We start from the raw sequence: 26,811 nt of genomic DNA on the forward strand, positions 1-26,811 counted from the left end.
TGACCTATATCCCCAGCCCGTTTTCTTAACTTTAGACAATTTGCATGCAAAGAGCATGCAGGGTGTCTCAGGTGGATCTTTCAGTTGGACCATATACTCCATTTGCTTTTATTAAGTATAATGATTTCCTATAATTTTATTTCTATCATGTCAACATTTCTATTTTTCTCTGCTTTACTACATGTTCTTCTCATTCCTTGGTTGCCTTTCAGTGTACTGATTATATGTTCTCATTCTATTGTTTTTACTCTAGCACTCTGGAAATTGTTTTATATTCTATCTAAATTCCAACTTCCATTTTGAATTTTTTCTTAGTTCCCAAACTATTTGGGAAATGTTTCTTAATTGCTAACTTAACAAGTTTTTCTAGATGATGATGATGATGATGATAATGATGATTTGCGGGGAGGGGATGCAGAATGTGGTCTGAATACCAGCTATCCTTTGAAATTTGTTGAGGCAGTTGGATTTTCTATGAGGGGAAAAGGCTGTTCAGGGACATGGGTATCACTATAACAGAAAGTGAAAGTGATCATGGTGGCTACCCTGTCTGCCTCTTCTGTCCACAAGGTGTCTGCCCCTGTTTGGTTAGAATGTCACCAGCTAATGACAACTGAACACAAAACATGCCTACCATCTGGGATATCTCATAGGGGCAAATGATGTGGGGTGTGACACGTTTTCTCTCATACATGTATGTATATAATATCCTCCATTTTTCCTCTTGCCTGCAAAGCCTAAAATGTTTTTTTAGGGGGGAATTATATCTGTACTGAACGTGATAGGCATTTTTTGTCATCATTTATAACAATACAGGACAACAATTATCTATATAGCATTTGTATTAGGTATTATAAGTAATCTAGACATGATTCAAAGTATCCAGCAGGATACATAAGTTATATGCAAATTTATTACACCATTTTATAGAAGAGATTTGAGCATCCAAGGATTTTGGTATCCACAGGGGTCCTGAAATCAATCCCCTGCTGATACTGGGGGATAACTACATTAACTAAAAAGAAAAACAGTGAAGGTGTCCTAAAATGTAAAGGAAGGTTCACTTAATAATGAAAAAATTCAGGTCCTTAAGACCAGACCTTCACTATGAAGGTATGAGACATAATATGATGGGCAAACAAGGAATAAAATGGTCCTTGGGGGAGGGTTGTATAGTGCTGTAAGCCAAGATGAGACAAACTATATCCTTCCCAGATCAGAAACAGATAGAAATCCATGATGAGCCCTGAAATTGTAATGAATGGGAAGATATATAGAAAAGAGTTAACATGGTCTCTTTATGGCAAACTACATTAACTTCAACCCTTTCTAAAGGGATTCATTTGCTATAATAGGTTAGTAATAGTCATTTGAAAATCATACACTAAATTCACTTTATTATTAACAGCAAGTCTCCCTAGTACTTTTTCTTTTAATATAGAAGAAAACATCAATTACCTTTTACTTTGCCACTGGCATTTCCTTACATTTCTTATGACTTCTACTTTCCTGTGATTCAAATATTCTTACACATTTAATTACATTCTCTAAACTGTGTAGTAAAATAACTCTTCCACAATTTTCACAGAAAAACACAAAATCTGTCTTTTATCTACTTAAGTTTGAATATTCAGAAATATTTCAGATACCCTATTTTATGACTTTTACTGCATTAGTTATAATAAACATTCAAAAGCAAAATGTTGGAACCAATAGTCCCTTGAAGTCACTTTCATTTTATCAGCATTTCATGTATAAACTGATCATATAAATTGTGCAAAAAAAGCATACAGTATCACTTTAAGATAGCAGTCAAAAGTACTCCAAGATATTAATAAGATGATTGATCAATTTTGGGAGGAGAGGGAATTTAGGAAAAAATAATATACTAAAATCTAAACTTAAAGAAAGTAATTAAGTTAGAATTCAAGTTTTCACATTAAAAAAATATAAGCCTCACTTCAGGGGTTTTCATTACTTGACCTTATCATATAAAAATTAATCAAAAACAACATACAAGTACATAGCTGAGGAGAACAAATATTATATAAAGTAATGTGAAAATACACCAACAATTTAAAAATACTTTCCTAGTTTATTAAAATATTTACAAAGTAAATTGGAATAAATAATGAACAAGGATTACTTCAGAGTAATGTTTTGAATCTCATACTCATTTATAACTATACTAAATGAACACTTTTGGAAAAACACATATGAAGCCTTTGTAAAGCTTTTTCTATGCCTGAATAAACACAAGAATATTCAGGTTGGGGATGTTGATCCTTGTCAAGTGCTTGCCTAGCATGCATGAGACCATGGGTTCAATCATCAGCACCATAAAGAAAAAAAAATTCACCATCCTTTCCATTATCTAATCCTCACATTATTTAATTTTTATTTCCAATTGTATATTCATGAAACTCTTGAGAACTTACTCTAGGTAATGTGTACTCAAAGATAAACAGAATCACAGAAAATGCTTATTTACTTTCTTGAACTTTAATTGTTCATGACAATATAATGGGCCCAGATCTTCAGACTAGCACTGAGATCTAAGTAGTCTGGTACGGTCAGTGTGTATAGGATAGAAGTCTCTAGACAGTGAAGGAACACAGACTCAATCTCTGTTTAATGTGTATGCATTGGCTAGTATAACCAATTCTAGCCAATTCTAGAGGTAGGGCAGGTCTTTCCCATCCAGCTGCTGAAGGTTCAATGACAAATCACTCAAAGCAAAGAGATACATAGAAGTTGTTGCTGTTGTCAGGTTCCCAAATATAGAAAGTGATTTATATAGTCTCTAGTTTAAGGAAAGAATAAATTAGAATATTTTACAGCCAATAAATTAACATCTTGGAATGATTTAATCTTTAATGGGAAAAAGCTCTCTTAATAGTACAATGCACTACAATATCATGTAATCTTTTTCAGCACTAATTTTAAAAGGCTTCTCATTCAATTGAGTTTTGAATTACACTGAAATATATTTTATAATCAAACACTAACAAAGAAGCTAGATGAGAGAGAAAAAAGACATAAACTAAAGAACTTCTAGTTCAAACAGGATAGCACAGATTCATATTTATTACCCTTCCCTGCTAAATACAACCATAAACCCTGGAAATAATATGAGGCAACCAAAGAAGGACTTTGAAAGGTGGAAAGAGATGGTGGACCATTCAGGGACCCCAGGCCTGGAGGAATAACATAGGGAATCACCAAACAGCAGAAAGTGAGTCAGGCTCTGCATTTCCTGATCTGCAACCCAGCACAAGAAGGTTACCCAGGTAGATTCATCTCTATTCTGGATTGAACAGAGTACTGCCCAAAAGAACTGGCAATTCTGTATCTGGTAAAACTATCATCTGCAAATAAAGCGGGAATAAAGACATTCTTAAACAAGAGAAAACTAAAGAATTTGTCACTGGCAGACCTACCTCTAAAGAATGGCTAAAAGAAGTTCTTCAACAAAAAGAAAATATAGAAGTAGTAAAACAATGAGAAGGAAAAAAGAACAATAGAAATAGCATATATCTTGATAAACACAACAGCATGTGTTCTTCTGAGTTTTCTAAATCATTATATGATTAAAAATTATAAATATCATCTGATGCTCAAGACAATGATATATAAAGAGTGGAAAAGTAAAAGGAACAAAATGGAAGTAAGGTTTCCATACTTAAAGTAGTAAAACATTGATACCACTTATAAAACTAAATATAACATACAATCATCACCATCTAACCCAGAAATTTCAACCTTAGGCATTTATCCCAGAGAATATATATTACATGAAAACTCATTCATGAATGTTTATATAGTAGCTCTATTTGAAAAAGCTGAAAAACTTCCAAGAACTCGGATGTTCTTCAATGGGTTAATGGTTAAACAGACTTTGATACATCCATACCATGGAACACTACTTGGCAATAAACAAGAACTACTGATATGATCAAAATTTGGATAAATCTCAAACTACTGAATTAATCATGCTGAATAAAAAGCCAATTCTCAAATGTTATGTTATATGATTCTGGTTGGGAAAAGGGAGGGAGAAGAAGAGGTATGGTTATCAATGGTCAACAGGAAGTCTCCTTGTGATGATGGAACTGGCCGGTATCTGGATTATTGTGGTTGATTTGCAAATCCACACACAAGATAAAATTTCATATAACCAAAGACACAGAGACATACATAAAAATGAAAACATGTAAAGGCTGAAAGTGTAGCTCAATAGTAGAGGATATGCTTAGCAAGTGAAGGACTCTGTTCAATACTCAACACCAAAGGGAAAAAAAAAAGAAAAATCATAAAATCAAACAACAAAAATGAATTTATGTAGAAGTGAGAAAAATCTGAATAGGATCAGGAAATTGCATTAATGTCAATTTCCTGGCTGTGATTTTACTATAGTTTTGTGAAACTGGAGGAAACTAGCAAAGGACACACAGGAAGAAACAGCCCATACTATTTTTCACAGCTGTAGATGAATCTATAATGATCTAAAAAAAAAAAGTATAATTAAAAAATTAAAATGATAAAGTATTCAAAATACATAGGGGGTTTGGAGTTAAATTTCAAAATGTTTAAGTATCTATGAAGCTACCAAAATTGACTTATAAAATATATGACCCATATTTACAAGGTTTTTTCAAAAATATTTTTAGTTATAGATGGACACAATTCTTTTATTTATTCACTATGTGGTGCTGAGGATCAAATCCAGTGCCTCACATGTGCTAGTAAGTGTTCTATCACTGAGCCACAACCCCAGACCCAGAATATTTTTCAAAGGCCATTTGATAAAATAGGCCTTTAAATGGGAATATTAGAGAAAGTTAATTTTTCAATATTGATATGCAACTGGGATAGGTTTTTAAATGTTTATAGATTTTACATTTTATCCTACTTATAGGCACATGATTAGTTATGACTTATAGTTCAGTCTCAAGGAAGATTCTTATCCAATGATTTCATGCTGTGCGCCCATAAAGATTCTTAGTTGCCACAAACCTGGGGCTAGTAAAACTTATTATTTTTTATATTGGAGTATTATAGCAAAACTGTAATTGTATCAAAATCCTAACCTGAGTGTTCTATTTTCCTAAATTATTTTTATTTCTATTTTTTTACAATTCTATTTTTGTTTATTTCAGTGTTATTAGAACTATTATAAATTTTACTAAAAAGTAAAATTTTCCAATGTAAAAATAACTGCAAAATAAAATTCTGACTAGCCCATCAAGACAGAAACCGGAAAATCAATGCCTCATTTAACGGATGAGAAAACACACATCATAAAAGGTCGACCGGAATTATGAGTTCCTAGTCAGGCACCCCAAACAAACAAATACATTTCACAATTATTTAATGTGAAAGACCCAGTAAAAAATACAACATATATGACATGCTAGAGGTTTACTAGAAAACATTTTAAAGTTCTAACAACTACTTTTAAATTTAAGCACTTAAGAATGGTCAGTCAGAACAATGCCTTCTTTTGAGTGTTGATGAATATTAGAAAACGGTTTGCCAAGACTTTTTTACCATGAAAAAAAGACCTCAGAATTAGTCTATGTGCTTTTATTTTTCTCCTACTGTCTCTCAAAATTCTGGACAATGACATACATATAAATTGGTATTCACTCCTCTCAGGGTCTAGCAGAGGACAAACCTAGAAGAGTGGGGAAAAGAGAGCTATCAGAACTAATTAATAATATTAGCAAATATGGGAAATTAGTGGTGTAAAGACTGGAATCCATTTATTTTGTCTAGGTTCTATGGCAGGCATTGTGCTAGACACTTTTAATTTCTTTAAGCCTCACAATCCCCCATCATTAGGTCCTATAAATAAATCTTTTTTTTTTTTTTCCAGATGAAGAAACAACCTCAGAAAGGTTAGTAAATTGCTCAAGGTCACTGAACTAACAGCGTTTAAGAATAGAATTGAATGCTATCTGAATCCAAAACCCACATTCTGTATATTACTTCAAACAGGAAACTGCAGAACACAGGTAAGAGAGAACTTTGTGGGATATGATAAGGGAAATCTCATGGAAGAAGGAAAAGTAAGTAAAATGCAACTCTTTGTCAGTATTCCACACTAAAAGGGAGCACTTGAGGTTAGAAACCCAGGAGAGCAGGCACTGATGATATAACAGAAAAAATTCTTAAATGAAACCAGCAATAAAGACAAAGAAGCATGTTCAAATGCAGGCAAATGTCCTGTCCCATGAATACAGAATAGCCTCGAACAGTAATAATCAACAATCCTGTGAGCAAAATAGATGAGTAGGATACAATATTAATGTAGAATTTATTTACCCTAGTGACATGGAAACCTTCCATAAACTAGACTGTATATTTGAAATAAACTTAGAGTTTTTAAGGCTTAATTTTTAAAAGATAAATAATTTAATTTGGGGGGGGGCATGATTTTTTAAAATCTGAAATTATTAGGCAACAATGAAATGGTATCCCAAAATTATAATTTGTGAATTAGGGATCATTTACCCAAAAAAAATCATGACTATCAATCATATATACAGCAGCTGAATGTACTAAAAGTTATGATAAACATTAAAATCTTTTAAAGAAGTGATCATGAAAAGATCTTTCCTGAAACACAGGAAACATTTTTAAGAAAGGTAAATTTACCAATTTGTAGGAAAATTATTAATCCCTTTCTGGTCTTCCATAACCTATAAAGACATATTCTTTTGCAAATAATGTTCTAATTTTAGGGGAGATATACTGTTTTCCACGGCTGCTTTTCTTGTCTATTTTTTTAAGCTCAAAGTTGAATGAATGAAATTTTAATAAACTGAAAAGTAGCCTAGGGAGTAGATTTTCTTTTTCAAAGTCAGAATTTAGATTTAAGAAAAACAAAGAAAACACAAACTAAAGTTTATGGGGTTTGTCTAAAAAACAAAACAAAACAAAAAATTCTGGTTGTTTCAGTTCTCAGTTTAAGAACAAACAGACAAAATCCCTACAAATCTAAAGCTTGCTATTCAGAAAGAACTGTATTTTCCTGGTTTCATATATTAGCACCATTTTGATAGTTTATGAAATAGTTTACCTTAACTTAAATAATTTGATTCAAAAGACAAAGTATATACATTCTTCTTTTGCCTAGCTCCTGTTATGACTGAGACAATCACAATGAAAAATAAAAAATGAAAATCACCTTTTAGACACAATATTTTTTAGATTTACATCTTAAATGGAGTTGTACAATATTTGCTTAGTTAATCTTTGCTCTGTGTATTATTGTGTTCTTTGTTCTTATCCATGTAGGGGATGAGCTGATTATTTATGTCTTAACAATAGGAGTTCATGTATCACAGTGAGGATTTTTCCCCCCTTAATCTGAGAGGCAGTCACTAACAAGCTTCAGCTGGAAATGCTTGATGTAAAAACAGTGTGAACCTGTTCCTGGGCTAATAAACTGTTCTTTCTGCCAACAAAAGAAAATCAATTTACAACTGTAATTAATTTTTAACATGCTCATTATTTTTATAGGTTGGTACATATGTCAATTGATTTATGAACTATCCTATCTTGCTTATCCTGGAGGAGCTTTACAATCTAAAATATGTTAAATTATTTTTAAAAAATGAACTTAATATATGAAATGTCAATGGATAAATTCCATATAATCCAATAAGCACTACATTTGATCTGTTATCGACTGATGTGATGATGGTTCATGGCACCTATCAATAGTTCAACTGACATTTTTATACACAAAAATAAGAGGTGAGTATGGGCAAAAGAGGTGAGTATGGAAGAGTTGGGCAAAAATTGTCAAAGATTGTCAACTTAAAATCATCATCATGAATTTTTACTCCCTGCTCCCCAAAAAGAAGAAAGGTAGGTTAAGTCTTCAAACATGCTCAGGTAAACAAAAAGCAGCTACATTTTTATACATAAAGGGACTAAAGATAGTATCTTTAATCTCTGAAACTTTTAAGCACATAAATGTCACAAATATTAAGTAGCCACAAAGACCTAAAGTGCATATTAGCAGAATGGGAAGTCATTCAATGAGTGAATCTTATGTTCATAGTACTGTACACAAGATACAAAAATGAAAAGACCAGGTCTATGCCCTCAAAGAACTCAGGATAGAAGGAAAAAAACTTATAATAAAATGATGACACACTTTGAATGCTAGTAATATGAGTAAACAGAATTATCTGATTGCAGAGAAGGGAATGAGTTAATAGGGAGGCAAAATGCGGATTCATTGTGAAATAGCATTTGGAGGTGAACCATGAAGTCAAAAAGAGCTCAACAATTGTAGGAGATCTGTACATTGTAAGAATACAAAAACAACAATAAAAAAATCAGTATGCTTCCAGAGAGAAGAGCTTATTATAAATTGTGTGTAGGGTATACAAAGGAAGTGACAGAAATTGGGCCAGAATGAGATGGGTCTTACAAGAAAGGTTATGGAATGCAGACCTGGTTCTGCAGATAAGAGAACTCATTAAATAAGTGTAAGCAGAAAAAATAAGACCAAATTTATTTTTTAAGGTTTATTCTGATGCCTATAAGGAAGATGATCTACAAAGGAAGATCAGATAGGAAGCTAGTTCAGTAGTCTAAGAGATGATTAAACCTATGGACTTAAGTCAATAGTGATGGAGATGAAAACAAGGAAACATGCTCAAAAGACAATTAGGAGGAAAAACAGACAAGGATTGTTAACCAGCTAAATGGAGGGGAGGAAAAGAGATTTTGGAGATAATTTCTCCATTTAGGTAAAATAAAAACCACAAATAAAATATACTACATGTACACCATACAGTATATAATTAGTAAAGGATGAATGAATAACTGGTTAGTTTTAAAATTTAAGGCTGAAAGTCATAGGAAAGGTTTAGGAATGATTTGCATTACCATACCAATGCATGATACTGGGGCACTGAGGTACAATTCAGGTTCAGTTGCAATTTGGATGAAATAAGGGATAAAGGATCAAATACAGAATTCAAAAGCCATCAACATGTATGCAGCATTTTGTGCCAGGGGAATAGATACAACAGTTTTGGATAAACCTAGATCCATTTCTTATTTCAAAGTATAGGAACATGATTACTTTCTATTCTATGTATTTAACTCTCTAACCACCATTCAGAGTGCCTGAAGGTCAGGGAGCAATCAGGTTCTAAAGGTGACTTGGGCCCAACGGAAAGAACAAGATTTTTTTTTTTTTTCTTTTTGCAGTAGTATATCTATGAATGGGTAGGGATGGTATGCCCATAAATGGGAAGGTATGGCCAAGTCTCCTGCAAAAAACTAATTAGTTGTGGACTAACAAGCTGTCACTGGAAACTCCCTTAATCATCACCATTTTTTGATCATTGTTTTATAGAAAAAATTTAAAATGTAGCACAAATTTCCATAATGAAGAATTTTTCCAAATTCTTTCTCCTAAACTATTCTTATTAAACAACTTTTCTCATTAAAACAGTCTAATCACAAAAGCTCAATACAATATGGATTTGCCTACACAGGCACTATATATGCACTTGCAAGCATGTATCTATACAAACTTTAGTGTGTTTTTAGCTCAAAATGTGCTAAATCAAATCAAATTTATTGGTGCTAAATACATTTTCAAAAAAAATGCAAATAACGTGTATTTGGCATAGTTATTGGAAGCAGTAATAGGTTTTGAGAAAGGTAGTTATAAAATATTGCCTACAAAAACAAGGTATCAATGTATTATTTTATACAAAAGTAGAAAGCATAACTTATGCTTTTTTTTTTTTTTTTTAATCTCTTAGGCAGTATATCATCCTTAAGCCATGGTTCCAGTTTTCTAGAGTTTAGTAAAAATGCCTTACTGCTGCACTGACCGTGGCTACACTGAAGAAATTTAACACCAGACTTAGGGAAAAGAGTAGGAGAAAACTGTTCTTTTACAAATGCAAATAAGAAAACATCATTTTACCCTGGGGCAGTAGGATAAAATATACTGTACTTTTTTATTATCCTTGGTAATATTAGTATTCTTTACAATAGTGAGCTAGTAAAAATCATAAATCAACTTTACTCTTTTTAAATCATGAAACATCTATAAAAAGCTTTCTAAAAATCTCCTGAAATAGGCACCTACTGCAGAGTAATGTGATGGCAGAACAGTAATATATCCACACCAGGGGTAGGAGGAGATTTGAGAATCTCATTTACTGCACCAGTGGAGGCTGAGCATCATGGCGGTGATGCTCTTAGCTGCTAGAGAAGAGCTGGCTTCTTTCAACCAGCATCCCTGCTGACCTATTCATCAGTGAAGTAGGCATTAAGTAAGACTTTACCAATTTGGAATGGAATGACTCTCAATCTCAGTTGTGGTTTAAAAAAAAAAAAAAAAACTAAGATTATTAGAAAATGTTAGCATTCAAGATATTTTCTGTGGTTTACATAATTTACCTTAATAGCATAAAGTATTTTAGTTGAATATTACTGAGAAACTGCAATGCTAACAAGATAAATGAAGTACAGAGAAATTGCAAAAGCATAGTCATTTCATACATTTCTAATACTCTAGTATCCACAGAATATTTAAAAGAAAAACTATCCCTTTTAGTCACCAAGTTTAATGTCCATAAAGACAATGCTTAGATTCAAATCAATTTATATGCATATTTTAGAGCTAGATTTAGGATGCTGGTTTTTATTTATAAGTTCAAATCCTTATTTAATCAACATATGTATTTGCATTTTTATCAACTATGATTTCTAATATTATGTGACCAGCTTTTAACAAACTGAATTACTTTTTGTGGAAATACTAATAAAACCATAATACTGTATATTATGCAAATTGTTTTTTCAGGAAAAGAAGTTTTATAATCATTAAGTAACATCTTTATAAAATCAATTTATTTGGGTAAAGTACTTCTGGTTAAAAAATCTATATACAAGCAATATCATAATGAGTATAATTTTTCATAATAAAGTATTTGAAATATAGCAATATAACCTTTTAGGGAAAGTCATTCAGATGGTTTATAATACATCATGCACAATACACTGTTTATTTGTCCATTACATAACAAGTTCCAAGTGTCATTAAATGCAATTGTTATTAACAGAACTTAGTTTGACACAGAGGTATCAAACAATCATTGCTCTAAATACTAAATTCAAGGCATATCAGAAGAAACATTCAACAGATTTGTTATCACTTAGTAGAAGACACTTAAATACCAAGTTTTCAAATATTAGGGATGATCAAAGTTTTTTAAAAAAAACCCTTGTTTTTATTTATTCACTCTAAGTATTTAACTATTCAGTAGTATTTACTTTAAGTGGTTAGGTATTAGTTCCCTCAGCACACTATCTGTCCTCAGAGTAAATACACATATACACCATTAAGTCTAACACATGCTAGACTCTGGTAATCTGGTAACTGCACCAACACAAATGGAAGTCTGTGATAGCCATACACATTTTCTTCCCCTTTGTATTCTCTTTATCCAACACAGTGCCCAGAATATAGCAGACACTTAACAAATACCTGCATGCAATTGTAAGTAGAGGAAGAAAAATTTAATTCCAACTAATGGCAGAAGATAAATACTGACTTTCAATTTGAAGATAAAATATTTCAATCTTAAATGTTTTGGAATAAATGACTATTTATAAAATCCTTTCCTTACATTTGAAAAAAGAAAACTAAACAAATATACTATATATCTGTGTTTGAAAAACATGCCAAAGTTCTGGCTTCAGTTGAATAAAATATTAGCTACCTTAAGTATAATAAACATATAATGGTAAAGTATAATAAAATATCTTCCTATAGCTATGGTGAATTATAGATGAAGTATTTGCTTCCAAAACCTCTCATACATAAAATAATGAAATTACTCTGCTTTCTGACTGAAGATAAATTCATTTGGAAAAAAATACTTTAAACTTATCCAATTTAGCTCATAAAACAATAACTAGATAAGTAGAAACCATAAGGTTAGCTAAATGCTACTACAATTAATGCAACCTCTGTACGAAAAGATTATGTTGATTCATGATAGACAAACTGATACATTAAATAAGTCCAATTCTGTCTTAATATAAGCTCAAAAGTAGAGAAAGTAGAAATGGAAATGTATTTTTTTAAATACATATTAGTATGTAAATCTATGCTTCAAAATGCCTTTAAAAATTTTTTTGTACTTGTAGATAGACATTAGAATGTCTTTATTTTGTTTATTATTATTATTTTTTTTATGTGGTGCTGAGGATCAAACCCAGGGTCTCACACATGCTAGGCAAGTGCTCTGCTGCTGAGCTACAGCCTCAGCCCCTCAAAATGCTTTTAATTCATGCTCATATAAATAAAAATAAATTTATAAGGACATTTAATTTTAATTTTTACTTATTAAATTCTATAAAACTAAGAAACCACATAAAAATTACATGTTAATACTGAAAATTTTGTCAGTATGGTACATAAAACTGTTTTAAAAGAATTATGTTTCTTTTCTTTTGGTTGTTTTTTAATATTAATTCAGAATGATTTTTAATAAAAGTAACAAAATAACTATTACTTTAAATGACAGAATTATAGTGAATTCTCTTCAAAATTATTTTTCAAAATGTTAACTGATTCTAAGATCAATTATCATTGATAACTGATAAAAAATGAACTTAAAAATAAAAAATGTGATACAAAATATGTGTAATTAAATGTCCCTAATAGTTGAAAATCAATTTTCCTTTTAAAGTTAGAATCTGGTATGGGTTTCTAAGGGAAATGATTTTAGAAATAAATTCTTCAGCAATTTTATCCTCTGGAAAAAAAATAAGGCAGTATGACATTTTAATTTAACTGATATATCTAACAGTCTTAAAGAACTACTTCTCTTTCTGTTGCCTTCATGTAACTACATGAGGGCAAGGATAACTAAGATTGTAATACTTATAAATTTTACCCATTTACTGCATTTAAACTGTATAGTTTATCTAGGGAGAAAAAATAAAACACCCCCTTAATATTTGTTTCCCATGTGTTCAGGCATATGTTCAAAGGCTACATTTATCTTATTTGAAGGAAAATTTTCAAAAATTATTCATAATGATGATTTCAAAATCATACTGAAAAACCAGGTAGGAATAAAATAATCTTAAAAAATTGTAAAAAATTTAAAACCATATTTTTGGTAAGTTCCATAATTCTGAGTATGAACATAATTTACATGTTAAATGTGCAATTCTTATTTACTTATTTATGACACTAATGAGTAAAATATATCCAAAATTCAATAAAGAAATTCAGAAGAATACCAACTCTAATATAACTAATATTACTATCACAATTTTTAATTAAAGTTTTAATAAACTTAAATGCTTACCTAAGCTATTATTTCATAAGCTCATTACAGAACAGATTTAATTGATTTAAATAAAGTGTAATAAACTTTTGCTTGGGGCTGGGGTTGTGGCTCAGTGGTAGAGCGCTCGTCTAGCATTCATGAGGCACTGGGTTCGATCCTCAGCACCATATAAAGTAAAATAAAGATATTGTATCCACCAAAAAACTAAAACAAAAAAATATATAAAAAAACTTTTGCTTTATGATAAATTTGAACATATATATCATAAACGATCACTTTGTTGTATGTGCAGAATTTTTAAATAATTATAAGCGGTAAATCAATCTCCAAAAATAACACATTACTATAAAATAAACACTTCAAATAGTTTCATGTAGATTAAACGAATAGAAAAATACATTATTATCTCATATAGGCACATCACAACCAATAAAAAATTATTTCACTTCCTGGTACAAACTATTCATGTGAAGTAGTTACTTATTGATCTTATTTATATTTTCATGAAAGTGTGTACACACACACACACACACACACACAAACAGATTATTAAATGTCTTCAGGCAATTTTACTTCTATTTAAATAAATCAAAATGTGAAATTAAAAAACTCTCTAATTATCAAAGAGGATGTTAACAAGTTGAAGTTATTTTCTTAGTTCAACTTAAAACTAGAATGCAACAATATTGCCATCTAGTGTTTCTATCAAATAAGCACTTCCAATACAAATGAGGTCATATTTTTGCAGTTCATTTTAAAAATTAAGTATTTAGGTTAAATACAAATTGTGATTTCCATGGGTAAGAGTATAGTTTTGACAAATGAATAAAAGGAGAAAGAATAAAAATAGAAAAATTCATCATTGGGAGTTAGTGGGAATTAAAAACAAAGCATTTAGTGAGCAATACCCTTCTTTCAGATGCGATTCTCAAAGATATAATTGTATCATACTGTGAAAGTCATTTAATCTGTTTGAAGATTAAAGGCTCAATTATTCATAATAAAGATCATAATATCTGCTGTGTATTTCAGAGTTACTATAACAGCAGAACTAAACAACAACAAACTTTACTACATATTATATGCAGAAAGCTACTAATTGTTAAAAACTAATTTAAATTAAAAACTAATTTCAGGCAAAGCATTTTTTTAAAAAATCTGAATTAAAATTTAAAAAATCATCAGCATTAAGGATCTAAATATCTATTTATGAAGCATAAAAACTGATTGGACAATCTTTCTTCAAGAACACAATAAATGCAGATATTTCCTGTAAATACTGACTTACATAAAAATTGTCTAAATTCAGTGCTGAGAAAATTGAGACTAACCTATTTAACAAAAATTTTAATTTTAATGAAGCTTTTAATGAAGAATTAAAAGCTGTATCACAATAGATTACAAAGTCTGACAACCATTCTGGGACCAAATTTATTCATAGTGAATGAACTAAAATGTACATTATCATATATTTCTTAAACAAAAATACACAGAAAAGACCAAAATGCTCACTGCAATGATATGACCTGCATGTCAATAAATAATGCATCACTTTGCCAACTAATGCCTTTCTGAATCATTTAAGAAATCTATTGTAATACTTGGAATAGATTTTTCTTAAAATGTCAAGTAAAATAGACCCTTAAACATATTTTTTTTTTTTTTTTAATTAAAGTGCAGAACAGTGGCACATGTCCATAATCCCCGCTACTCTGGAAGCCAATGCAGGAGATTCTGCCTGGTCAAGTTGGTGAGACCCTGTCTCAAAATAAAAAATATAAAGGGAAGAACGTGATTCAAAGGTAGAACAACCCTGAGCTCATTCCCCAATACTGCAAAAAATAGGAAGGGAGAAAAAGATCTTATTTCTATTTATGTGATTCTGCTGCCACCTAGTGAATTTTGAGAAAGTACTCTGGAAAACAGATTAATTGGGGGAAAAAAGAATAATGTCAACCTGGAAAGTACATACATAAGGAAGGACACTGTGAAATACTTTCTTATAAAAACATTTTTATGTGTTATTTTAATTAAAATTACATAATTCATGAATTTAATCATCAAGCTCTTCTTTATTTAATCAACAAGATAATTTTAAAAATTCCTTTACTGAAGAAATAAGAGCCAGAAATATTAAATTGTTTTTGTCATCAGGTTATATTTAACAATACACATGAATCTGATATTATTCCCAAAGATTCTATATTTGGAATTTTCAGTTATACTCATTCCTCAGAAATTAAATACAAGTATTGATTCCAGAACCCTCACAGATACCCAAATCTAAGGATCCTCAAGTAGTACTTGCACAAAATTACATAATCCTCCCACATACCTTAAGTCATTTCTAGATTACTTATAATACCTACTAAAATGTAAATGCTAACAGTTGTGATACTATATTTTCAGAGAAATGAAGAAAAAAATCTGTAGATGTTCAGTAAAAAAGCAAATTTTCCCCCAAATATTTTCATCTTGTGATTGGTTGAATCCACAGATTCCTAACACATGAATACAGAGGACCAACTATACTTATCAAGAACAGTGCTGATTATACAGTTAATATATAGTAATACATATTGACAAATAATCTCAATACCTAGAACTTTATCAACTATAATATATTAAAGAAGTCCATACATACGATAGGCAATAATCTATAATAATGCTTACCTGGGAAAAGATATTTGCTGTTGGAGCAACTCTGCTGTCCACAATGCTATATAATATTGCTAATAATCTGTCTAATGGAAATGGTTTTGGTCCAAGTAGATGATTGCTTGTCTGCGGGGGGGAAAAAAGAAGAAGAAAAGAAAGGAAGGAAGGAAACATGGATTTTCTTTTTATAACAGAGCACTCACTTTCTGGACTATAAATTCCCAAAAGCAATATATTTATACTTGTTGTCTTAGTCTGAAGATACTAACAATAAAACACTTTTAAAATATCATGATTTATTTTTTACCTTATGCCTCAAGATAGTCCTAGTATCAACAAATGAGAGCTCACAGACATCTGCATTCGTAAACATTGCTATTTTGCTGCTGTAAGCAGTTGTTAGATGATTGAGGTGAACAACACCAGGTTCTTAACTCCTACAGTAGCATTTATTACTTTTGGCCTCTCTAGATCATTTCTAGAAAATGTACTTGTTCCACATTAACCGTTCTAAAAAATCAAATATAATTAGAAAACTAATAAAACATTTTATAATTTGTAAATAAGCTATCAGACTGAAACAATATAAAATTTATAAATAATTTTAAAAGATTATAAAATGTTCATAGCTGCACACAAATTCATATGGGACAATTATGTCATTAGAAAACTACAGTGTTCCAATTCTATCCTATTAGCATATGTTTTTAGTAGCAATTTAATTACTTTATATTAGCAATGACAAATAAAATGGGAAACCATCTTTATAGGCATGGGAATAACTACCTATTTAAAAGAAGAATGACTATAAAGAAAAACAACTGTTCAGAATTACAAAATTTAGTATTTACTTCAGCTATTTATATATATAAAGACTGTTCAGAAATCATTTATTTTTTAACTTTTGTATGTTTTCCTCAATAAAAGAGGAAAGTTGTTTTAAAGTTGTTAAAACTTTAAAACTTTTCTTAAAGTTATTAAAAACTTTGAACATTTAGAAAAGTACAGAGGTTAATAAACACCAAGGTAAATAAACACTAGGCCAATTTTATCAAATCCTAATGTACAATATGCACAAACAATAAAAAACTGGAACACATTATAGAGAAGTTGAAGACTTACTGAATGCTTTTTAACCTCATCCCTTTTTCCCTTTCCTTCCTTTAATGAAGGTCTTTGTACTACTGAACGTTATGTAGCCACAAACAATAAAAAGCACTATTTGCATCATTTAAAACTTTATATAAATGATTTCATTTTGGAAATATCTCATTGTTTTTCACATTTATTGACAAAGTACAAGGAGTTCTAGCTCATTTTAAACTACTCTCTAGAATTCCATTTTATGACTGTATACAATATCCAGTTTAAAAATTCATTATTACTGTGACTGACTTATCTTGTACATTTCTCCATGTGCACATATGCAAATTTCTCTAAGTGGGATTGCTGGGCGAAAATATGAGGCAAAAACAATGCTGTGTGTTTACCATTTTTTCTTGGGTATATAAGACTTCTTTTCTTAGTCTTTCCTGTAATTAGATAGATGCTATATAACTAAGTGGTGGCCACTGGACTGTGACTAAAAGTGATGTAAACTACTTCCAGGCCTGGTCTTTCAACAACATCCTTTTATCCTCTTTCCCTTTGGCAGCAACTTCAAACTATGCCAGGTTTCACTTGATGTCATTGTAAAATGAAGGAAGCCACCCAACTCATATTTAATTATGTTGTGAGCAATATATAAATTTTTGTTATGTTAAGCCACTGAGAGTTTGGGGCTTTTTATTTTATACTCTGCAAGCCCTATTATGACTAAAACACAGTTCATTCATACTTAACTTGATTGGATATTATCAGTGCACAGAGTAGGGAGGCTCTTAATTATACTACATTATTATTAGCAATTGGAATCATCAGATTTTTTTTTTAGTTCTGTCAATCTAAGAGTGTGAATGTCTCTGTTGCTAAAATTTGCATCTCTCATTAGTGAATGAAGCTAAATAATCACGTTATGTTTATTAAGCATTCAACTTTTTTTTGTATATTTTCTCATTAGGTGTTTGTCTTTTCCTTACTGGTTTGTAGTCTTTAAAAATTTGAATTATTTGTTGTATAAATTCAAGGACAGTTGTAAACATCACTGAAGAAGTTGGAGTCCATCAATCCTGGAACTGAATCCAGGCTCTACCACATATTAACCAAATAACCTTGGGAAAGTCAGTTAATTTTTCTTTAATACTCAAAGTTGAAGAGAAAATCAGAACATAGATCTAAACAAATTATCCTTGTAACATAGCACACAGACACCAAAGAGAATGAATAATGTAAATGACTTAGATACAAGGACAGAGAGAAGAAGGTCTAACATGTCTAGTCAACATCTTAGGAAAACAAATTAGAATGAATGGTAAAGAGGCAATAGGTGAAAAGTTAATGACTAAGAATTTATTGGAATTGAATAAGAATTTATTAGAAGTTGAATATCAATATTCAACTTCAGGAAAAAAAACTAATTCCAAATAAAAAGAAATTCAATCTCAGGTATATTACAGTGAAATGGTAAAAAAAACAAAGAAAAAGAAAAGCAGCTAAATAATACAGATAACAAAAAAGGATTAGACTAGTCAGCAGCATCAATGAAGGCTAAAAGCCAGTAAGATAATATCTTCAAAGTACTAAGAAAACACTATCAATTTAGAAATACCTACTGACCAAAACTGCTTTTAAAAAATGAGAGTAAAAAATAACTCCCAGTCTCTACAGTATAAACTCAACAGTTCAAAATTCTCTCTTTTGCCAAGAGAAGCAGCAAAGGTTTGGACATACCCAGTGAAACAAGGAATCTCAATAGTCTAAATGCTCTTTCACCAATTTCAAACTCACCTCACATTCCTACATTCAAAATTACTTGTGCTTCTACTTTTTAAGCTTTTCCAGATTCCTTAGGCCAAATCATCTATCTTGGTTGGAGTTCTGGTTTTAGCCTCCTCTCATCTGCTTAATGACCTGAATATTTATCTACTATGGAATTCCAAATTTGGGAGCCTCTCACCTGCTTAGTCCTTTGAATTTCTCTTTTTAGTTTTTTCCGTGTCATTTTGAAGGTGTTTCAAAGTGCAAAAGAGGAAAACGCCCATAATCAATCAGCTGAATTTAACTAACAATCCAAGGTGAACTTTTTCATTAACTAGGTCATAAAAACACTGTCAGTTCAGTTTTATCTCCAGCACCAGCTCAACTGAAATGTGTTTTCAATCATTGTATCCAATAACAAAATACTATTACAACATTACATTTTAGTATATCGATACAAATAACTTCTCACATGCAAATGACAAATACAAATACACATCCAGTTGCTATATTTTAAAAATTCACAAATATCTACCATCAGAAAATTCAAAATGTAAATACCTTTTCATGTTTCTTTAGAAAGTTGGTTTTCTTGATTTTTCCATGATGCTGCAATTAAGAAAAAAAATTTTTTTGTTATATTTATTTTTTAGTTTTAGGTGGACACAATATCTTTATTTTCTTTTATGTGGTGCTGAGGATCGAACCCAGTGCCTCAGGCATGCCAGGCAAGCACGCTACCACTTGAGCCATATCCCAAGACCCAAGAAAAACAAGTTTTTTAAGATTAAAAAAAAAAAAAAAAAAATCCACAAAACAAAACAAAAACAGTAATTTGTTTAAAACAATGCACACATAATAATTTATGTGACTTAGACTTTTTAAAATTTTTTATCCTACTTATCACACTGTATATATTATACCTCAATATGTTTTAGGTTGACTTGGATTAGATGGAAGATTACTTCTGCATGCAAAAAGGTTTTTAAATTAAATGGCAATACTTCCTAAAAGAATTTAATAAATTGATTTAGCACTCCATATTTATTGCTATAAAAACAGAATTTTCAAAGGTAAATGAAGGAGGGTGACCCCTGCCCTCTTGAGACTATAGAGTAGTGGAACAGGGGACACAAAAAAGAAATTTATTACAAATTGTTATAAATCTAAAGAAGAAAGCAAATATTGTATGAAACCAGAAACAATAAAGAAGTCCTGCTAAGATAGGCTGTAGAGCGAGAACACTCTGAGAAAGCAGGATTTAAATTGAAACCTGAAAGGTAAGTATTAGAGAAGAGGCTTTTCAGAAAGAAGCAACATGTTCAAAGACCTTAAGAGATTACAATATTCTAAGGAATGAAAAGGCTTCAAATTTACAATGTATACCTGACTCCTTTCTTCTGAAAAACTATCTTCTCCCAAATTTCAGGTTGAAATCTTAATTTAAAGCCTTTAGAAAAAGAGTCTTAAACACGTATTTAAAAATTTCTTATTCTAGCCCATAGAAACTTATAGGTATTGAGAAATTTCAAAACTTAGTTAATTCCTAATATCCATAGGGGGATTGAGAACCTCCCAACCAGATACCAAAACCCAAAAGTCCCTTATATAAAATAGTGTACTAGTTGCATATAACCTACTACATACTTTAAATCATCTCTATATTATCTATAATATCTAATACAATGTAAATGCTATAAAAATAGTTTTTAGGGAATAATGACAAGAAAATAGTCTGTAAATGTTCAGTACAGATTGAAAAAAAAATGGTTTTACTATTCTCTGATGGTTAAACCTCCAGATGTGGAACCCATGGATCCTAGGAGCTCCAATAAGAAAGTGAAAACAAGTATGTTGCTATTACCTTAAGGAAGAATCTCTTGTCAGTTCTTGCTGGATTGTATGACGCAAGGTATGCAGCAATTAGAATAAACTTAGAGTAATATGGGAGTTCCACATGAGTATATGCTGAAAGACCTATACAAAAAATACTTTCATGAAGATATTTATCAGGCTACATTAGGTTTTAAGTATCTCTTCTCATTTAACTTTTGACATTCATAGAATGTTCTCATAGTCTCTGGTTTTATATGGAGATAAAACTGAGTCAACAGTGTTTTTATGACTTAGCTGATAAAAAAGGTCACCCTAGACTGTTAAATATATGATGACCTCTAGTCATGGTGACACTTATAAACTGAGCTGTTGATGGTAATAGTTGCACCAAAAATTATTAATGATATGCTTTATTCATTCTATTATTTTTGCTTGGCTCCTCACATCCTAAAGTCTAAATTCTATCCACTATTCCCTTCAAGGCTATTCTCTTAAATTTTTCTTGATGCTCCCCACCACACCAAGATAGAAAACTATTATCTCTACTATGAATTTCTACTTTGAATATTTCACACATATCCCATATAATATTATGCTTTGTGTTAACAAAAATTATATATATAAATTATACCCCTTACTAAGCTGTAGAGTTTTGTGAAGGAGCCATATCTAGCATTTTTTTTTGTATCCCTACAATGGTATGTACATAGAAAATAAATAAAACAATGAATAAATAAAACATAGATAAGCAACAATGATTCTTAAAGGAAGAAAAGGAATCTGCTCTTTACTAAATATCTTCTATGTGTCAGACACCATGCTAGGGGGTTTTACTTAAAGACCACTTTAAATCTTTGTAGTAATTTAAAGCTAGATATTCTTCCCATTTTATAGATGAAGAAACTGAATTGGGTTCAAGATCATCGCTAGAAAGTAGTGCTGAACAATTACTATAGACTTTTTAAACTTTAGTCATTTACATTCTTACCTTAATAGAGCACAACTAGAAATCACTTGTAAATCATCCAAAACATTCAAAAAGCAAAGCAGACTGAACAATCAACAGCATGATTTCATACCATTTTCCCAACCATCAGTCACTAACATTTTTTTTTTAAATAAAAAATTCTGGATATTCATTCATATTTTAAAAGTAAAACCAGTTCTTTTGGAAGTAAATCCCAAGTAAATTTTTTCTTAAAAACAAAACAACAACAACAACAAAAACAACAGTGCTTTGAAAACACAGCCACTGAAGTATACCCCTAAACTGAGTTAAGATAAAATTGAATTTTATTCCATAAAACTCTCAAAATGTATATGTACTCAGATAAAATCTTGTCATATATTTGTGTTGTTTCAATAAAAACACTGAAAGAAACATAATTGCTTGACTTTCACATGTTATTATCTAAATTTTAGAAAAAGAAAATTCATATTCCATTAAATGAAAATTATATATCAAAATACCATTAGGACTTAAAAAGTAAATTCTCTTTTATAATACTGTTTACTGGCTGAATGCTCTTTAGTATTAACTTTAGTATCAATAATTAAAGATGTAATTCTGATAAGTGCTTCAATACTTTCTAAGATACCTTTTAGTTGTCCAGAATCTGAATCATCTTTCTGTAGCTTCTCCCACTGGGAACTGAAAGAAAAAAGAGGAGCAAAAATGGATTAAAATAGAAGAAATCAATAAGCTATACTTAAAACAGACCCCTAAAATGAGCTAAAAATGTGTATCTATTGACAAAACAGAAAACAAGAAAGACAGTTTGGTAAATATTACAACAATATAAATAATTTGACATATATTATATCAATATAAACTTATAAAGCAATACCCAGGTATTATTTTTTAATAATCTTTTACTCTGATCAAAACTATAAATAGCTATCAAAGAGCACCAAGTAAATACCTACCACTTAGTAAAACAACCAATGTTCTAGTTATCATATTAGACACAATCATTATACACTATTTTTGAACTCTGTAACAACTTAACTGAGTGGGTATTTTTGAACAACTTAACCTTTAGGCCTCAATGTTCTAATGTAATTATACGTAAAGAGAGTACGTATAATTATAAAGAGAGTACATATAATTACATTAGAACACTGAGGCCTAAAGGTTAATTTGTTCAAAAATACCCACTCAGTCAATAGTGGAGCTAAGAGCAGAATTCTTGCACATGCCTTCATGCTATTTTAACTGCTCCACCCTGCCCTTACTTGCAATTAAAACAATTACAGCCAAAATATTAAGAAAGTGCAGTGACTATGATATGGGAAATCAAATTCATAAGGAAATACACTATGGTAAAAATGAAAAAAGACTGCCCCAAGAAGACAGAGGTTTTAGCTTGTAACTGTATAAATCTTTTCTCATCAAAATATAAGGCAGTTAGATATAATGATCTCTAAGGACCCCCTTCAATTCTAAAATTCTCTTAAAACTTTATTGTACATGGGTAAATGGGGGAGGAGTTACACTACTGGGGAAAAATGGATAAGTCATTTCCTATGAAGCAATTCAAGTACTTTCAAATGAAGAAGGCAACACCAGTCTTAGCTGACATTTCTCTACTACCAAAGAATCTAACTTGTCCTTTGTGCCGCATTTTGAGAAAAATGGAAACTAAGGTCACAATATATGATATTATTATAAAGGTAACAAATTGAACAAAACTGCATTTTTTTTAATCCCCCCAAAAATTGGGGGGGGGGGCGAATGAGAGAAATTCAGCAAAATAATATGGCAGAGTTAATAAAACATATATCCTCTATGTCAATAAAAATACATGAGCATAACACACTCATTAAAGAAAAGTTTTCAAAATGCCCCAGAGAGGCAGGAAGTCAGATTAGCAATGCTTATATTTTGTTATCTATCACCTCTGTGGAAGAAACATATTACAGATTACATATTAATTGCAAAGGGAAGAAGATGTATCCAGACACACATGAATGTATAATTCTGAAAACAAAAAAAGTTATGGAAGACAAACCAGGAACTACATATGTGGTTAGGAACAGCGCAGAAGGATAAAGATGGATATGAGACTTGTTTGAGTATACTTTTAATTTTTTTGGAGGGTAGGATAATGGGTTTAATTTTCTATTTGTTTGCTTATTTGGTTCTGTTTGTTTGCTTTGACACTGGGTCTTTTGCCCTGTTGTCCAAACTGGCTCAAACTTGCAATTCTCCTGCCTCAATCTTCTGATTAGCTGGGATGATAGGCGGGTGCCTCCATCTTTTATCTTTTGAAGTTTTGAAGTTTCTTTGCCTCTCATCTCTTACTTGTGCAGCAATATATTCCCTTTTCTCTTTCCCTTCTCTTACCATTTTTAAAGTTGTGATATTTCCATCTTGTTGGAATACACTTATACAATATTCTACCCTCATTTCTACTTTTATTTTAGTTTTGAGTTGCCATCAATCATTTGATTAAAGTTTTCCCAATAATCACTGTTATATCAAGGCTGCCACCAGATTACTCAGAACTGCCTTTTGCATACAGTGGTCCCTGGGTTATTACATGTTTAAAATTGTTTTCTAAGTTTTGATATTGGAAACAGATTCAACAGACACAAAATACTTCCTTTCTTCTTTAGTTTCCTGAAAATGTTGTTCAATATGTTGTCTTCCTGTATTACTAATTCACTTTGCTTTTATCTTTTTGTCTGGAAGATCAGATTTTTTCTTTTATTTTGAAAGTTTCATAAGGAAGTCGAAAGTAGGCTGAATAATGCTCTTAGCAAAGATGTCATCATCCAATGTTACCTTATGCAAATAAAGGGACTTAGATATGGGTGAATAAGAATCTTGAGACAGAGATTATACTGGATTATCCAAGTAGATTTTTTTTTTTTAAGTTCTTGTTTTTTATTTTTTTATTTTTATTTTTTTTTTAATTTTTTATTGTGGGTTGTTCAAAACATTACAAATTTCTTGACATATCATATTCCACACTTTGATTCAAGTGGGTTATGAACTCCCACCTTCACCCCATACACAGATTGCAGATTCACATCAGTTACACATCCATTGATTTACAAATTGCCATACTAGTGTCTGTTGTGCTCTGCTGCCTTTCCCATCATCCACCCTCCCCCCTCCCCACCTCTCCCCTCCCCTCCCCTCCTCTCTCTCTACCCCCTCCACTGTATAACCCTGAGGGTCTCCTTCCATTACCGTGCAATTTCCCTTCTCTCTCCCTTTCCCTCCCACCTCTCATCCCTGTTAAATGTTAATCTTCTTCTCCTGTTCTTCGTCCCTACTCTGTTCTTAGTTAATGTAATCACAAGGATCTTTTTAAAGGAGACATGAGATCAGAGAAAAAAGAAAATGTTACACTGCTGTTTTAAAAGATGAAAAAAGCCACAAGACAAAGAATGCTGGCAGCCCCTGGAAGTTGGAAAAGACAAAACAGATGCTCCTGAAGAGCCTTCAGAAGGAAAACAATCCTGTGGAAACATTTTAGACTTCTAACATTCTTCTTTAAGACATTAAATGTGTGTTATTTAAAGTCACTAAATTTGTGGTAATTTCCTACAGTCAATAGACTAATACAGTCTCAGAATTGACTATTCTGGATTAATTGGGAAGATGAACCCTTTTGAAGCATAAAGCCAGGCCTTCTTTTATTTCTGTAAAGTTTTCTTGGATTTCAATATTAGGTCTAAATTTCAATCTATTCTTCTCTGTCTGTAGGAACTCTCATTACTTATGTTGAATCTTGTCATGTTTATCATATCCTACTTGATTAATTTTATCTCTTCAGTTTTGTTCTCTTGGTTGCTTTTATTCCTCTTTGATGTACCTAATACAGTCTTCCTTGGATACCTTATAATTTCATTTCCATTTCTGAGATGATTACTTTTGCTTGAAATTCATTCCTAAGTTTGATCACTTTTGTTTCACATATTCTGTTTTACTTTTGTGCATTTATTCTAGGTTGTTGAATTTCTAATTAAAAATACTCTTTCATATATAAAGATTATATTTCTTAAAAATTTAAATCAGGATGGGGTACTGAACCTGTATTCTTACAAAATAAAAGAATATTTTGTTTCTTTTTCTGATACCTTTATATGGCTTTTTCTTTTTTTTTTTAATACCGGGAAATGAACCCAATGGTGCTTTATGACTGTGATACAGTCTCAGTCCTTCTGTAAAATTTTTAACATTTTAAGACAGAATCTCACTAAGTTACTGAAGATCTCACTAAGCTGCTGAAGCTAGCCTTGAACTTAAGATCCTCCAGTGTCAGCCCCTCCACCCTCATTCTTGGGATTACAGGTATATGCCCAGTGCCCAGTTTATATTCTTTTTTTAAATGCCTAATATTGGCCTAGACAGGAATGACAGGTATGAATGTAGGTGAGAGGTTTTGGAGTAACTCAGTAGATCTAATTCTAAAATACTCTCTTCTATAAATAACAAAGTGAGTTTTAAAAAATATATATAGTGCCATTTTGAGGGGAAGGGATTATCTTGATTTTGTTTCTGTCTGTGGGGAAGGAAATCTTCAATTTCCACTCCTTCCTACCTCTGTCTTCTATTACCAAGTCTCTAAAAGATACCATGCTCTTGCAAATTGACCTACCTCTTCTGGAAACAGTACTTTCCCAAGACTATTGTGCTGACACTGGTGCTACATACTGCTTTTTAAAATATTTTTTAGTTGTCAATGGACCTTTATTTTATTTACTTATATGTGGTGCAGAGAATTGAACCCAGTGCCTCACACATGCCAGGCAAGTGCTCTACCACTGAGCCACTACTCCAGCCCCAGTCCCACATACTCTTGACATGTCTTTTTGGTTCTCCAGAAGCCAGTGCTCTATCCTTTGGACCTCAGAACTTATTGTGATATTTTCTCACTCAAGATGGACTCTTTCTAGAAGTGATTTCCTTCATATGACACCACTACTAGTCAACTCATTCCCAGCTTCCACTGTCCTCTCCTCTTTCTAGTTGTCGTTGCTTGACTTCTCACTAGAGCATGAACTGGTTTTGTGGTTTCTCTTCACTATTTACGTATAAACTGAAGTATGCAGTACTTCTCAATTACCAGTTGCAATGCAGGCATGGGTTATG

At 31.3% G+C, this 26,811-nt stretch overlaps 1 protein-coding gene across 2 annotated transcripts in view; it reads right to left on the reverse strand.

The window, feature by feature from the left end:
* Orc5 (origin recognition complex subunit 5) overlaps nt 1-26,811 on the reverse strand; it is a 103,667-nt gene that overhangs the window by 49,840 nt on the left and 27,016 nt on the right. For both annotated transcript variants that reach the window (XM_058585502.1, XM_046464163.2), the window contains exons 9-12: nt 22,304-22,356; nt 20,734-20,846; nt 19,431-19,478; nt 16,029-16,139 (exon numbers count right to left, since the gene is read on the reverse strand). In XM_058585502.1, coding sequence (XP_058441485.1) covers nt 16,029-16,139; nt 19,431-19,478; nt 20,734-20,846; nt 22,304-22,356 — 325 coding nt within the window. The remainder of the gene's footprint in view (nt 1-16,028; nt 16,140-19,430; nt 19,479-20,733; nt 20,847-22,303; nt 22,357-26,811) is intronic.

The sequence above is a fragment of the Marmota monax genome, unplaced genomic scaffold (assembly GCF_021218885.2).
Source record: "Marmota monax isolate L192 unplaced genomic scaffold, Marmota_monax_Labrador192_F-V1.1 WCK01_AAM20220418_F8-fsc00065, whole genome shotgun sequence".
NCBI classification, from domain to species: domain Eukaryota; kingdom Metazoa; phylum Chordata; class Mammalia; order Rodentia; family Sciuridae; genus Marmota; species Marmota monax.